The sequence below is a fragment of the Bombyx mori genome, chromosome 8, assembly GCF_030269925.1.
Source record: "Bombyx mori chromosome 8, ASM3026992v2".
Taxonomy (NCBI): Eukaryota; Metazoa; Arthropoda; class Insecta; order Lepidoptera; family Bombycidae; genus Bombyx; species Bombyx mori.
Genome location: NC_085114.1, coordinates 15,948,883 through 15,965,159, shown reverse-complemented (window position 1 = coordinate 15,965,159; position 16,277 = coordinate 15,948,883). Strand labels below are relative to the sequence as shown.

General features: G+C 39.8%; 1 protein-coding gene across 8 annotated transcripts in view; it reads left to right on the top strand.

Moving 5' to 3' along the window:
* The window catches only part of LOC101745176 (titin), a 63,551-nt gene that overhangs the window by 14,962 nt on the left and 32,312 nt on the right, over positions 1 to 16,277 (top strand). For 6 of the 8 annotated variants that reach the window (XM_062669914.1, XM_038012474.2, XM_038012477.2 and 3 more), the window contains exons 2-5: positions 4,434 to 4,488; positions 6,338 to 6,452; positions 6,627 to 6,752; positions 6,920 to 15,729. In XM_062669914.1, the coding sequence (XP_062525898.1) occupies positions 4,435 to 4,488; positions 6,338 to 6,452; positions 6,627 to 6,752; positions 6,920 to 15,729 (9,105 nt within the window). In that variant the 5' untranslated portion in view covers position 4,434. The remainder of the gene's footprint in view (positions 1 to 4,433; positions 4,489 to 6,337; positions 6,453 to 6,626; positions 6,753 to 6,919; positions 15,730 to 16,277) is intronic. The other 2 variants (XM_062669911.1, XM_062669912.1) reach the window with 1 other exon arrangement.

Sequence of the window (16,277 nt, the reverse complement as noted above, 5' to 3'; positions counted from 1 at the left end):
ACAAACTATCAGATCTCAATATGCTGTTAGCCCTTTCTGTTCGAACAATAAATGTTTAAATAAAACCGTTTGTACAAAATATTAAACGGTATTAATGAAATATTTAAATTGGACAAACAATATCTCGGTCGTCCGCGGTAGCGGAACCATACTCATACCAAACCCATAGTGTAATCTGTCATAAAATTTAATAAAAAAATGAAGGAGAAATTACTAACGAAAACATCCATCTCATCGCGTTAAGTTATAGAATTTACTTTATACTAACGTTGAGGCAGTTTTAGTATTTACCAATCCTTTTATTTATTGTTGATGCCCCGCAGTTGTACATTCGTTAATTTCATGGCTAAAGTATTTTTATTCCATAAAAACATAAAATGTAAAGGTTATCGCACCGTAATTAAGTTATCTGCTTAATTAATTCAAACGCTACGAACAATCGCTACAATTCAGTTCTCACTTGAATATTCTAAAGAAAGTAATTAACATATCATAATGTAATTATTGTGTAATTTCCACGCTGTAGCTATTGTTGTGGAAGAGAATTATTTAGCTGATAATGTTCTTTGCAACTTATAGAACAACTTATGCCCTACTGAGAAAAGATTACGCTCGGTACCTGCCTATTCCTTACAATCCACTTTTGATGCAGAACAGCCGTGGAAACATCGATCTTCGAACGAGTTAAAAATATGTAAAATGTTTTTACGAAAACAAAAGTAGAAATATGGTAAACTTGTCAGACCGGTTTTTGTAAATGTTTCATGTTTTACTCTGCATTAAAGTAGATCGTTAATGTATTGTATATATATACATTACGTCAGATATGTTTGGTAGAATTCAAAGAAAAAAATATGGTGGTGTAAACAAATATATCTGCCGCGAGTTGATTGTGCGCTTTCGGTACCTACATTTGTTATAGGCGTTTTGTACTCAAAGATTCTTGTATGTGTAATGGTCACCCATGACGCAGCAGATAATCCTAACTTTGAGCCATTGTATATGCTTGGTTGAACTTTAAACGCTTTCAAAGCTACCCAACTAACAGTTCTCGTACGAAAATCGAAAGTTTCCCGACATCCTGCGTTTAGTGTACAGCCTTCACGATATAATTCAATTCGCTCCAAGCGCAAGCAGGTTTGGATACGCTCTGAAAACAGCAATGTGTCATTTATTACTTGAATTTCATAAAGTCGTTTGTAATGATAACTCTGTATTACGTTCATTAACTACGGTCAGAACAGCTCTGAGCTGCTGTGTTCATCCACCACACACCAATCGACATTGTTATGAACTCTCTGAGCGCTGTTCTTATGTACATGCCATTCCTCAAACGACATTTGCAAAGAGACCAACAGTACTTAGTTACTATTAGAACAAGCAGTGAGTCGATATTGTTCAAAGTGGTCGATCCTGGGTCCTTGGCCCTTCTTGGAAAAAGTACCACAAATATTCTGTCAAGTTCCATTTGGCGAGCTTAGACTGGTCCTCGGACAATTGTTAGAGATTAGTGTGGGTATATATCGTTCACCTTGTCTCTGTCCAAGTAATTTATGACCAATCTCCTGCTCACGGGAGGCTGATGTCATACAGCTCGCGTGGACCGTGCTCCAACTGTTTATTGCCCATTTCAGTCTAGATCTTGTCATCGTCTCGTATATTATTATCTTGTTATTGTTAATATGATGAACGCTATTCAAGGTAATTTAGATATTATACTATTTACTGGTGGTAGGACCTCTTGTGAGTCCGCGCGGGTAGGTACCACCACCCTGCCTATTTCTGCCGTGAAGCAGTAATGCGTTTCGGTTTGAAGAGTGGGGCAGCCGTTGTAACTATACTTGAGATCTTGGACTGATATCTCAAGGTTGGTGGTGCATTTACGTCGTAGATGTCTATGGGCTCCAGTAACCACTTAACACCAGATGGGCTGTGAGCTCGTCCACCCATCTAAACAATAAAAAAAAACATGCTAAACAACAAACACTACATATTTTTTATTTTTGTACTGGCGTCTAGAAATAACATATTTACTTGACACAAATAACCTGTGACTGTAACACGATTTAAAACAATTACCTTATATAGTAGGGAGTCAGTACAGCAACAGTGCCAAGGGCACCGGCGTGACTGAAAACCAACTCTTCGCTAAATATGGACGTAACCTCGCCTCACGGTGTACTTTTGTAGGCTCACCAAGATCTGATGCGAATGACGTGATTAAGATCTCGGTTACTTAATTAATAATTTTGTATAAATACTTTTACAAGAATATGTGCCGGTCCCGTAAAATATATAGTTTGTTTACTAGCCTCCTAACAAATATACGCCCGCGATGCAAGCCATGTGGAAAGAGCATGTTCAACACCTAATATCTATCTACCAGTTGTTGTAGATAGATTATAGGTTATCATACTAATTATCATATTAATAAACACAATGCAATTTAAACTGTTGGGGAAAGCAGACGAGTTTATGATCCACATAGGTTGTTACTATCGCTTATGGACAGCAGCGACAAAATCACGCCACTGCACGTTGCAACCCGTATGTGAACCAGAAAAAAACACTAGAATAGTGCTGATAAATACTTGGAGCTCTTCTCACTAGAGTGGTGTGCAAACCACAGAGAGCTCACGTCTCGCAGTAAACCCAGAGCATATATCGAGGAGGGAAAGGATATTTGATTTAATTTTGGTTAATACGCGCTATTTATCTTTGTAATTAAAGGTCTGTTTTATTTGGTCCAAGTATCAACAATCCCATATTTTTAATTGAACTTCAAATAAGTGCACCACATTCAAACAGCTGAAGAAGTTTTTTTCTCATGATATTTTTTCCAAATTTACCACTTTGAATGGCTCTCCTGTAAAGTTGCAAAAATGTCGCTTAAACCAAACAGCCTTTCAACCGTCGTTATCGCACAAAAGTAACAATCCAATGCAGCTTCTCCGGATCTTCTCAGCGGGTCGCGTTTCCGGTCCGGTGGTAGATTCTGCGAAGTACTGCTCTTGCTAGAGCCAGTGTTAGCAATACTCCGGTTTGAGCCCCGTGAGCTCACCCACATGTTAGGGCGAAGCTGAAATAGCCTCTCAAGCACATGTAGGGAAAAAAGCAGCTTCAATAGTAGCCAGTTCACATTCATTTTTACAAACACTTAAATAAACTTGTTTATATAATAGTTATGTATACAATCCGCGCTCCAGACAGTTCCTAGTAATGATGATGCAATCATAGTTGTGACAAATCAGCGCTACGGAGTCCACAGACGCCGTCGTTTGACCGGTCAGGCTCCGGGATTAATAATATACTAGTTCTAACTAGTATATTATTAATCCGGAGGAAGAAGAAGTTCTAACTAAATGACCAATCGTGAATTATTCTATGGGTACAATTTCAAGATTCATTTCATACGCATCGTATAGCCGTTTGTTAAAACTTTATTTTATTTTATTTTTATTGCTTAGATGTGTGGACGAGCTCACAGCCCACCTGGTGTTAAGTGGTTACTGGAGCCCATAGACATCTACAACGTAAATGCGCCACACACCTTGAAATATAGTTCTAAGGTCCTCAGTATAGTCACAACGGTTGCCCCACCCTTCAAACCGAAATGCATTACTGCTTCACGGCAGAAATAGGCGGATAGATACTTCCAACGTAGATCAGGGAGCTAGCTGATGCTGAGTGGCTGCCGTTGTTCAGGGACATCAACAATGTCAGGAAATAAATCTGCTGTAACCACAGTAGATTCTTTTCAAATCATGTTGGAAAAAAGGTCTTGTCGTCACGCATTTTTCTCAATATATCTATCTATGATTTGACACTACCTCACTTGAAGCTTTGCAGTAACTATTCGCGTTATGCAATTAACGCCATCGTCCATTCGTCGGTTCAAAATATCGGAGTCTCAACATACAGAAATGCTATTCGGCCCTTCCAACTGAATAGCAAGAGCATACGGCCCACCTGATGGTAAGTGGTTTCCGTCGCACATGGACGTCAGCAATGCCAGGGCAGAACCAAGCCGCTGCCTACCGTTAAGTACTCTCCACACGCCTCGTTTGAAGAAGGACATGTCATAGCACCTGGGGAACACCGTGGAGGGAAGCTTATTCCAAAGGCAGATGGTACGTGGCAAAAAAGATCTCTGGAAACTTTGTATTGTACCTTTACAAACCACCACCCACTAAGTATACGACCAGCAATGTGGGCAAGTAATCAGCTGGTCAATATTAATAACTGACGCACGGATAGTCAGCGTACAGCCTTAACCTTTAGAGGTTTTAATGTTTGAAAGAAGTATTATCTTTGTGACTCTGAGATACAGATGATCTGAAAATCTAATCGCGAAGCATCTATATTTTAATAATTAATCAATTAACTACAGACTTGTGGCACCTCTGTTGACCTTTTTCCCTCTTTGTTTCCAGCATGTCTGAAGGAGACGTGTCTCTAATTCAAGACGAAGATCTTTTGCGGCGCATGGTGAGATATCTTTTAAATTTCATTGTTTTTGCATTGTACCATGCACATGTTATATAAATTTATTTCTTGTGTATAATTATTGATACTTATATGCATTTGCGTTTGACATTTGGCTACCTACGAACTATCAGTTAAGCCGTAAGCATACCTATTTATTTGATTTCGAAGTTAAAAAAAATATTTTTCAAACCCAATCGTATGATTATCTTCAAGGTTTAATATGTTTGTTTCGGTTTCAAGGATGGGTCAGATTCCTTTCAGTTGTCCGGTGCATTTGTATCTAGCGATGCACCGGTGTTCGAATCCCGCTGGCGGGTACCAATTTTTCTAATGAAATACGTACTTAACAGATGTTCACGATTGACTTCCACCGTGAAGAAATAACATCGAGTAATAAAAATCAAACCCACAAAATTATAATTTGCGTAATTACTGGTGCTAGGACGCCTTGTGAGTCCGAACGGGTAAGTACCATCACCTTGCCTATTTCTGCCGTGAAGCAGTAATACGTTTTAGGTTTGAAGGGTTGGGCAGTCGTTGTACTGTAAAAACAAAGAACTTAGAACTCATATCTCAAGGTAGGTGACGGCACTTACGTTGTAGATGCTCCAGTAATCTCTTAACATCGTTTCGGCCGTGAGCTCGACCATCTAAGCAATAAAAACAAAAAACAAAAACTTCGACCTGATCCCTCACGGCGTACGAGTGATCCCGACACGACGACGCCTTGTTAACAAACCATAGCAACATTATCTTTCAACTATTGATGGCTCATTGATTGATATAGGAGCCATGAACATCCTATAAATATCACATAGCAAATACTTGCACGGAGGTATGTAATTGATTATATTTAATCAAAAATGTTAATTTATTTGAGATTTTAATAATTGAATTGAAAACAGTTACATCACAGCATCGTACAATGATAATAGCTACCCACTGTTGATAAGACAATGTAGGTACCTGCAATTATATATGCGTTTATATTTTTCTAAATTTTCAATAAAGCAATGCACTTACTCCAGTTTTCTGTACTCCGCTCTTGGTTGTTCTGGTAGTAGAATGCCTGTAAGTAAGACATTAAGTTCGCTACTCCACTTTTGGGAACAAAGCTAAATAAATATAATAAATTAGTTAAACCTGAGCCCTCGAGTGGGACTAAAAAGGCTTCCAGACTATAGGCAATCCCTCCATCCCTAACAAAAAAAAAAACAATATACAACAATACAAAAATCAATACGTAAATATATTGTGTACCTACTGTAGTACATTGACTTAAACCACAGTAGCAATCCCTCCTAAAATGACCCTATATTAATTTTAAAGGTGACAGAACTTTTTATTTACCGGTACGAATTAGTATCGCCGTCAAACCTAATTTGCAATAGGGCATTCGTGCATTCTGATCTAAGCAGTAGATCAGCCATTTGAGTTCCAATGTCTCTGGACTCGTCTTCCATCATCTAATGGCTAAAATCACATTTTTATTTTTGTATTGCTTAGATGGGTAGTCGAGCTCACGGCCCACCTGGTGTTAAGTAGTTATCGGAGCTCGTAGACATCTACAACGGAAATGCTACCACCCACTTCGAGACATGAGTTTTAAGGTCTCAGTTTTCACAGTACGACGGCTGCCACATCCTTCAAACCGAATCGCGTTACTGCTTCGCAGCAGAAATAGGTAGGTTGGTGGTACCTACCCGTGTGGACTCACAAGACATCCTACCACCAGTAAAATATATAATACAGTTTAGTACATACTCTCGGCTCGCGATACCCTCAGAAACATTTCTGACTGAAATCTTAAATACCTGACGATAGCAAGCGATTTAATTTTCTTTTCCAGTGGCAACAGACCGAAGATTTCTCCCGTAAGAAAGAAATCCGCGCCCACATGTACCGCCTCAGGGAAGAACGTTTACGGAACCTGTACTCCCCAGAGCCCAGCGGAGATGGGAAAGGTATTATACCTACTCAATTATCCATTTACTTTATGTACATTATTGTATATTTAGTCAGCTATAACAAATCCCAACATTGGCGGTTTGTAAGTTTAAATTTAGTTTATCTGTGATTTAATTAATTGATGTAAAGTGTTTCCATAAAATCGACTAGATTAGTAATGCGATCAACAGGTTGTGAGTTCACGTCGAGCCAGGGCCACGTGAAGTCATTTGCAGACCAAACCTTCCAGTCCATGAAGAGTAAAGAGGTCCGCGACGCTGGTTCCCCGCCCAAGGAATTCACGTATCGTGGCCAAGGTGCCTCCTCCGACAATACACTCTAATTACACTAACGCTTCTAACCGTAACAGGTTTCGGAGAGGACTACTGGTTGCGGAACTCACCCTCGTACTTTAACTAATTCCTAGGATTGGCTGAAATCTATATAAAACTTTTGTATTTAATTATGTCTATCGAACTTTCAGACCTGAAGGAGCTATCTAACGCGGGATGGAACGTGGAATCTGATGATCGAATCACCGACGACGGTCATACCCACGTCAAGTCCGTTAACGCGAACATCGAAGGCCGGTACGACGTGGAAGGCGGGAAGGGCCAGTTCGTAGCCGTTGATCGACACCGGCAAGCCGTCACTGAATACCAAGACGAGAACTCCAGTCTGAAACGGAACGAGAGCTCCTCCAACACAGCCGCACACGAGCAAGTCGTCCGCAAAACTGACGACGGAACTCAAATAAGCTCTTCTACTACGAGCTCAAGCTCCACCTCCAAGTTCCAACAGGTATCTTCAACACAAGAAACGGTACCATACTCAACTGAGGACCAATATAACCAACGAGCTACTAATCGCAATGAATTAACCAGACAAGAGTATGAAAGTATGAAAAGAGTTGATGACGAAAAAGGAGAGTTAGTGTCCAGGAAGGTGGAATATCCTGATGATAACACTCGCGTGATCGTGGAAACCAGATGTCTTCCAGACGGGACAAGGCTCACGAGCACTCGCCGAGAATTTAGAGCTCCAGTGCAGAGTACTCGCTCCGAGCACCGCTCTCAGACCAGAGCGGAGACTAAGTCAAGCACTGTTCACAGATCGAACGAATCTTTTTCGCCTAAGGTTACTCGCCACCCTGACAGCGCTCGTGATATAGTCGACTCCCAGAGACACGCCGACGATTACGATTTCAAGAAACAAATATCTACATACGTCGACAATGACGACTATTCGGAGACCCAAAGCATTAGAAATCGGGAAACGAATGTTAGCAGTAAAATTGACAGAAACACCGATGACAATTATTCTCGAACTTCTCGTTACGAGACTAAAGTGAACAAGACGATTATTGATTCTAAAGTTGAAAATGACTATTCCCAAATTCAACGTAACGAGAAAGTTGACAGAAATACTATAGATCGTTCAAAAACCGAAGAATTCGACCAGTATATCGACTATGATAATAATAAGACAACTGTTGACAAATCAACCTTTGATGACGACGTTTCTCAAACTACTCGCCGTGTCACAAAAGTAAACAGTAAAGTAATTGATTATTCGACCGTTGACGATGACAGGCATGTCAAACAACATCACGATAATAATCATCACAGTAACACAAAGGAGGTGATTGTGACGCGTGATCATAAAAATGCGCATGACACAGATCAAAAGGATACAAAGTATACAAGAGACGAGAGAGTCCATGAGATAAGGGATAGAAAAAAAGAAATAATAGAAAAAAAAATTACGAATGAAAATTATCAAACGACTTACCAGAGTGATTATACTCAGAGAAAAATAAGCACTGATTGGAGTCCTTCTCATCAAGCTTGGGCCAGTACTTTACGATCTGACACTCCGTCTACTACTAGACCTTCGACCAGGGCTTCATCTCCGGGCAGCAGGACATTTAAATCAAGCTCTTCTTCACTGAGGAGTAGTGTTAGTCCAGACAAGACTCATAGGAAACCGCAAAGCCGAGGTGGTAGTCCAATTAAAGGCGATAAGCCGCAAAGCCGTGGCAATAGTCCAATCAAGAGTGAAAAACCACCAAGTCGTAGTGCGAGCCCAAGTAAAGTTGACCGGAACTCTCCAACTCGTACGGTATCAGACAAATACTCCAGCACTCACAGCATTACGGAAGTGAAAACTAATAAGTATACCAGCCACGATGGTAGACCACCGACTGGTCGGTCTCCAACCCGACCTGTTTCTAGTCCTGATAGACCCAATGACCGTCAGAGAACAAGTGTTAGCCCCGAAAAAAGACCTAGTATCAGCCCAACAAATAAAACCGGGCATGAACCATCAGACTTTCAGCCATCATCTCCTTCATATGAACGACCAACTGAACCTCGTTCTCCGACTAAAACAAGTCAAAATCCTGACAGAACACCAGATTTTCAACCTTCTCAGACCAAACCTGATCAATTAAACTATCCTCGAGCAACATTTCCTGAACGACGTAGTCCTGAGAAAGTATCTAGATCCAGCCAAAGTCCGGAAAAGAAACCCACGGGCGACCGTCCCAACACTCCCAAAACTGACTCTCCAAAACATGCGGACAATATTTCGAAAAGGCCAAGCTTAAGTCCTGACCGAAAGCCATCTTTCAATCAACCACGTGAGAAACCTACTGATAGAACGACACCTAAGAAAAATGTCAGTCCAGATAGAAAGCCAGGCTACATGAAGCCCACCGCTTCAAGCCAACAACCTACTAAAGATTTCCCATATACCACTACAAGCCCTGAAAGAACTTGCCCAAATACAGATTCTACTAAGTATTTCGCTACTACTAGAGAATCTAAAATCAACAAAGTTTCAGAAGACCACTACAAGTTTGTTGACGAAGAAACGAAAACATATACTTTAACAGATAAGACAGACGTGAGTAAGATATCCCACGACTACTCAGAACCTTCCAGGAAATCTCCGACTAGATCTTCGCCTGCTAAGAATATTCCCGATTCAGAACCTCGTGAAGGGAAACCAACTACACATACGAGTGACAACTACCATCGTGACAGCGTTGATGTAACTACCATCGACAAAACAATGAATAAGCATGTAACCAAACAAAATACTTCAGAAGACCAGGATTATCCTATAAGTTCAAACAATAGAGAACCTTCTCCTGCTAAACCCCCAATTCGCAGTAAGCATCCTACAGATGATCGAGAGGTTCCAGACCGAGAAGCATCTCCAATGACTGGTCGCGGGTCTTCTCCTGCTAAATATGGAACATATGAAAAGAAAAAAGCACGAGATGATAATTATACTCCCACAGAAAAGGATTTATCACATCCTAGTCGTGAATCATCTCCTACCAAGTTAGATAAAGGAGACACCAAAAAATCATTAGATTCACCTCGTATTCCTAAACATGAAGAACCGAAAACTGGACGAGAACCATCTCCCTCTAAATTTGGAACATACAATAAAAAACGTCTAACAGAAGAAATAACTGATTATCAAACAAAAGAAACTATAACAACCAATGATATATCAGAAACTAAGTACGATTCGCTTGTGGAACATGGTAAAAATACTAAAAATCCCGAAAACCATTCGATTTCTTCTGAGAAAAAATCTACAAGAGATAGTATTTCACCGACAAAGCCTACGCCTATTAAAGACACAAAACTCAAGACAACTGAATTTATCACAAATGAGAGATCCACAGCGGAAGTTAATATAAAGACCACGAAAGATCATTCCAGGAAACTATTGACACCATCATCTAGTCCAACTAGAAAACCAAAATCAGAGTACGAACCGTCTACTGGTCAGAGTTCTCCAACTACTTCAGTTAGTGGTTTCGTCTATTTCAGTTCTCCTCGTCAAGAAGAGACTAACATAACTGATTTGGATGATCAAAATTATTCACGAACTATAACGACTGAAGAATTTGTAACAACTCAAAGAAGGCCCGATATACTCGATATTGATCATACATCTCCCTCTAAAATACCCTGTCGTTCACCGTCACCTGAAAAAAGAATATCGCCATCAAAAGACAGTCTCCCAAGGAAAAGTTCTCTCAAAAAACCCACTGAGCCACAGCCTTCGCCAGTTGAAAAGCCACCGTCCAGTTTTCGAGTGACTCCTACCGATGAAATTCCTGACCACAAGACGGTTAAAAAAGATAAGCCTGTAGACGAACCGAATATACCAAAAGCAAAACCTCCTCTTGAAAGGCGTGAGACATATGAAGACCGATGTCGTAAGATACTGGGCATGATTGAAAATGAAGAAACTAAAACAAATGATACTGTATTAAAAAAGACAGACAGTAATAGTTCACTTAGCGTCTCACCTTGCCGTAGTCCAGAGCCAAGTGAAGAAACTTCTTTTAACACTTTTGTCGTTACAAAGAAATCTACAACTGACATCGTTGACTTCATATCACACGAAAAAGATGACATCGTAAAGACATCTGTTCTATCCGCTCACTTTCCTGATAAGACGTCTAAAACCCCAAGAGATGGCTCTCCGACCAAACTTCAAGATCTAACTCAAAATATTTATGAAAAACACGGAAACGAAAGCCATGTTTATGAAGAAAAGATTACACTACAGTCCAAAACAAAAGACGTTAGGAAAAGTCCAGAAAAACAAACGGGTTTACCAAATAAACCCGATGATAGTGAACATTTTAAACTTCCCAAACCATATGAACCTATAGAAAAACAAAAACATAGCACCAGAGAACGTTCTCCATCTAAAATTGAGAGCAAGATTCCCAAGGATGTTTCACCTACGCGGCAAACTGTTAGTCCTAAACGTGAAATCGAAACAATTCCCTCAAAGTATTCCACCACAAAGTATCCATCACGCAGTCCTTCCGTGTCTCCTACACGTCAACTTCAATCACCACGAGAAAAATCTCCATCTAAATCTAAGCCGGATACTGGTTGCAAACAAGACGAGCCACATAGAAGCCCGTTATCAAAATCTTCAACTCCAAAACCTCAGAAAGAAACATCACCAGAACAAATACCAGGATACATGAAGAGTACCACAACAAAGTACGAGAAATCTACTGATGATATAAGAGAATATGAAAGCAATACTGTAAATATTACGTCTGTTAGAAAAACTACGCAATCTCCCACTCGTAAAATTTCTAAAGAAAATTCCAGGAGCGTTTCTCCATCTAAATCGCATTCTGTAAGTCCGGTACGTAAGCCAACTTCACCAACCAAAGGTACCGTTAACGAACGTCCAGACAGACAGACAGAACAGAGCTCCAACGTCCCAAATTACATGAAAACAACAACAGCTACATCTGTAAAACAAGAACTGTCACTAACAGGAGATACTACATTTGAGGAACTTGATTATCATACTAAATCCAAATCGCCTACTCGTAGATTTCCGCCTACTGTTGATAGTAAGGAACCAAGAAATATTTCTCCTCGACGTGAAATTACAATAAGGCCAGAGCAAGAGCGACGAGACTCACCGAAAAACAACATCACAACTAAAACTGTGACATCTACCTTTACAACTGATGAAAATGATACAATACGGGTAACGAAGACTTCTGAAACAAAACATAAGACTTCTAAACCTTCTTCATCACCCACAAGAGATGCAGGTGAACCTGTTCCTAAGTCTGATAGATTGACATCTCCCCAAAAAAAGCAGCAAAAAGATATCAGTAAAGATGATGAAATACCCAGAAGACGACCTTCCCCCGCAAAAGAGGTCCCAGATACTAAACCTGACTCAAGATATCCAAAAGATACTTCACCTACCAGGAAAACAGCCAAAACACCAGCATCCACATCGGACAATATTACATGTGATAATCGAAAAGAATCAACCGTCTTTGCTAAAACAATGCAATCTTCTGTTGTACCGCCTTGCAAATCACCTTACGAACACCCGGATGATGACAGAGCCACACCAAAACGTTATGGCGCAAGTCCTGAAAGAGAGCCCGTTAATAAATACCCATTAACACCTCCTGCTGCCCAATATCCTTCAGAAACTACAAATTATACGAGCTCTTCAGAATTATCGATTACGAACACAAGAAACACAACACAGTCTAAAATTGTGGATAACCGACAAAAATCTTCGTCTCCTGTGCGGAAAACTCCACAATATAAACATATGAATGATAATGATGATTCTCCAAAGTTTCCTGTTTACGAAAAAGCTCAAGAGAATAAAACTCCGCATCATGAACCAACATCTTCAGAGCCGAAACCTATTAACAAACGTCCGACGACTCCGTCACCTGAAAGAATTCCCGGATATTTGAAGTCCACTACATCAGTCACTTCAAAACATGAGATTATCCATCTTACAGAGGACACAAAAAACACAACTATTGATAAAACTACTAGGAAAGAATCACCCAATCGTCATGTTTCGCCAGATCGTCACACTCCAAAACGCGAATTGCACAAAAAGCCTGAGAATTGTAAAGAGACGTCATCCTCTAAGCCAGATCATCCTGAAGACATTGACTACGCACATGAACAGACTAGAGAACAGATTCCAATAAAAAAACATACTGACAGCCATCCTAAAAAATCATATAAATCCGAGATTCCAAATTACATGAAATCTACTGCATCTATTATAACTAAGCATGAAACGGAAGGCTATAAAACTGACATAACTACAGGTACAGAGAAGCATCGTTCGCCTAGGCCATCAACATCGCCATTACGACAAGTACCAAATGAAGAACATACAAAATCTGAGGAACCTAGACAACTACGAACTCCTTCACCAGTTAAGAAGATTACATCTACTAAAGAATTTAGTGCCGATTTTATAATGTCGGAAAGAGAACAAGAGGTACTTAATAAGGTGCAAAAGTCATTAAGGAAACTTTCACCCGAGAGAAAATCGGTGTCTCCAATCCGTGAGAAGAGTCCCTCGAAAATGACTAGCCTACACGACTTGGATATTATTCAAGTGAAAGAAACTGTGAAATCAATTGATGGTTACGAAATTATTGATGAGACAGAAGTTTTTGACTCTAACGTGAAAACAGATAAAGCTAAAGAACAAAAGATACCCTGTAAGCCATCATCACGTAATGTATCACCGACGAAGAAAAGCAACATACCAGGTCCTTCTAAAGCAGAAAAAACTCCAGACTCTCCCACAAAATCTAGAAGCATTTCACCTAAGAAACCAATTTCTGAAAGACCTCGATCCCCACAAGTACCTAAAGTCGGTTATGCTAAGCCAAAAGAGATGACTCCATCAACGTTAACCCGTAAGCCCACTCCCGTTACTATTACTACCACCAAATTAGAAAAGGCCCTTGTATCTGACGCAAAGAAGTCAATCACAACAAGTAAACAAGTTATTACGAAAACTTCTGTAAAAGCCACTGCCAATAAGTTTATGACCCCAACTAATAAAACTGAGACTGAACAACGAAAAATTCTAACATTGAAAGATAAAAAAGACCAAGAAATATCAAAAAAAGAATCTGACAGTAAAGTGAGCAGAACTACAAGTGACATCACTTTAAAATCAAAGAAAACAACACCACAGAGAGTCAAATCGAAGCCTGAGATTCAAGTTAGCGATGTGTCCACTAAATCTCATAGACATCAAAAACCTACCAAAGAAACGCCAGCTAAATTCTCAACGAAACCTAAATCAGCCACAGCATTGAATACATCTACAGATGACAGTGATGTAATCATTGATGTAGGGCAATCGAAATCTTCAAGGGAAAATTCACCAGATCGGATTTGTCCAACGCCAATCAACTTCAATCAAGAAGACAGCACACCAAGATTCCCAGATGAAGTAAGCGAGCCCGACGATGACTTCCGCAGACACACACATCATACTATCCATGAAACGGAATCCTTAGTAGATGACATTGTAGAAATTTGCGAAGATGACGAACTATTTGTCAAGAAAAATACACTGGAAGACAGAGAGGAACTTAATATTCACGAGGGTGTATCTAAATCTGTTACGAAACTTAAAGATACTAATATATCATTCTTAAAAACAGAAAGGCGAGAATGCCTTGACGAACAATCAGATGAATGTCTGTTATCAGTGACTGAAAAAGTAAACAAGTTCGCTAAAGGCCCCACAGACACTAGAGATAGTAAGAGCCCAATACGTCGAATCGTTGACGAATACGATAAAGATACAACATATCAAGATGATTACACAAAATTAAGTGTTAATGACAAGGCTCACCTATTTGTTGAAACAGCTGAAAACGTGAACGTACCAAAAATGAAGCCGGCACAAAAATTAGAACGTCCAGATATGAGTAACATTGATGATTCATTAAAGAGTGACGATTGTTTATTAAGCGTGTCTGATAAAGTGAATAAATTCGTTAAAACGGCTGAACAGTTTCTCACCGAAAGTCATGTTGTCGAGGAAAAAGAAAAAAAAATTAAAGAGAAACACGAAAAGATAATGAAAAAGATCGTGGATGACTTTGATGAGGATACTCAAGAAGTGATCGAGGAAATAGAAAGGGCTACCGAAGAATATGAAAAACCAACGAAACACCCTGAAGAAATACGTCACGTAACACCAGATCGTTCAAAAGAAACAGTTAAATTACACCCGAAAGTTAAAGATTTCAAAACACCAACCCAAAAAGCGGCTGATAAAACTCCGATTAAGATTACAACATTAAGGAGCAGCGAAGCCGTCAAAAAAGCTAAAGCATTATTCGAGAATATTGCATCTACTACACAAAAAGCAAAAGATATCAAAATAAAAACTAAGCTGACCGACATTGGTGTTAATCAAAAGACTCCTAAACCGGAGACCCTTAGACATAAAAACGACCATCCTAATGTAACCGAGGACGAAGTTGAGATGAACACCACAGTAATTAAAACCGAGCGTTCAATCGAATCAATCAAACCTCAAGAAGATATACGCGAAAGTCCAAGTCGCTTATCCACAGAATCACCAGTCCCGAGATCTAAATCACCGATCAGACATACTGTTGAAACGGTCACAACGAAAATTACAAAATCTGCTGCACCAAGAGGGGAATCTCCGAAGCAGCGGCCTGAAAATGACAAGCCTGATAACGTTCCAGGCTATTTAAGACCAACGAAGACAAGTCAGATTAAGGAGGAGACTATAATCCATGATACGGAAGTGAGCAGTCGTCGTGGCAGTGGAAAGTTTGGCGTGGAGCTTCGTAGAACGAGCGTTGAACGTGCTGCAACGAGCAGTGAGAGGAGACGCAGCGTGGAACATCCTTGCATAGAAGATATCTTTGATGTCGAGCTCTTAGAACAAATGGTAGGTTTTGTTGTACTTGATCCCCGCTCTAACAGTCCACTTGGTGATAAATGGTTACCGGAGCTCGTAGACATCACAACCTGAGTATTTAAAATGTTGTAAACTTTAAAATTTGAAATCTAGCAAATATACAATACTCCTCCTTGGCTATGCCCGTGGTATTGCTGACATCTATGAGCGTGATCACTCACTAAAGGTGAGCTGTAAGCTTATATGTCCAAAAACAATTTTTCTATTGAAATAAGTATCCGACAAGTTGTCGACGAATTACTGCTGCAATGCTATTTTGCGTTAAGTCTGAAAGAGCAGGACAGCCGTTTTACAATAAAATTCAAGTCAGGTTTTAATCTCAAAAGAAATATGGCAGCATTTACGTTGTATTGTAATGTCTAAACGTGTATTGCCAATTCCTACATTTTCTGTGTGTTGTATTCCGAACTCCACCAAGCAATGTGGCACTGACGTTCAGGTGTATGTAGCTGGTAGTATTTCCGTGTGAGAACACAAGAGGCAATCCATATAATATATGCTAACTCTCGTTAAACTTC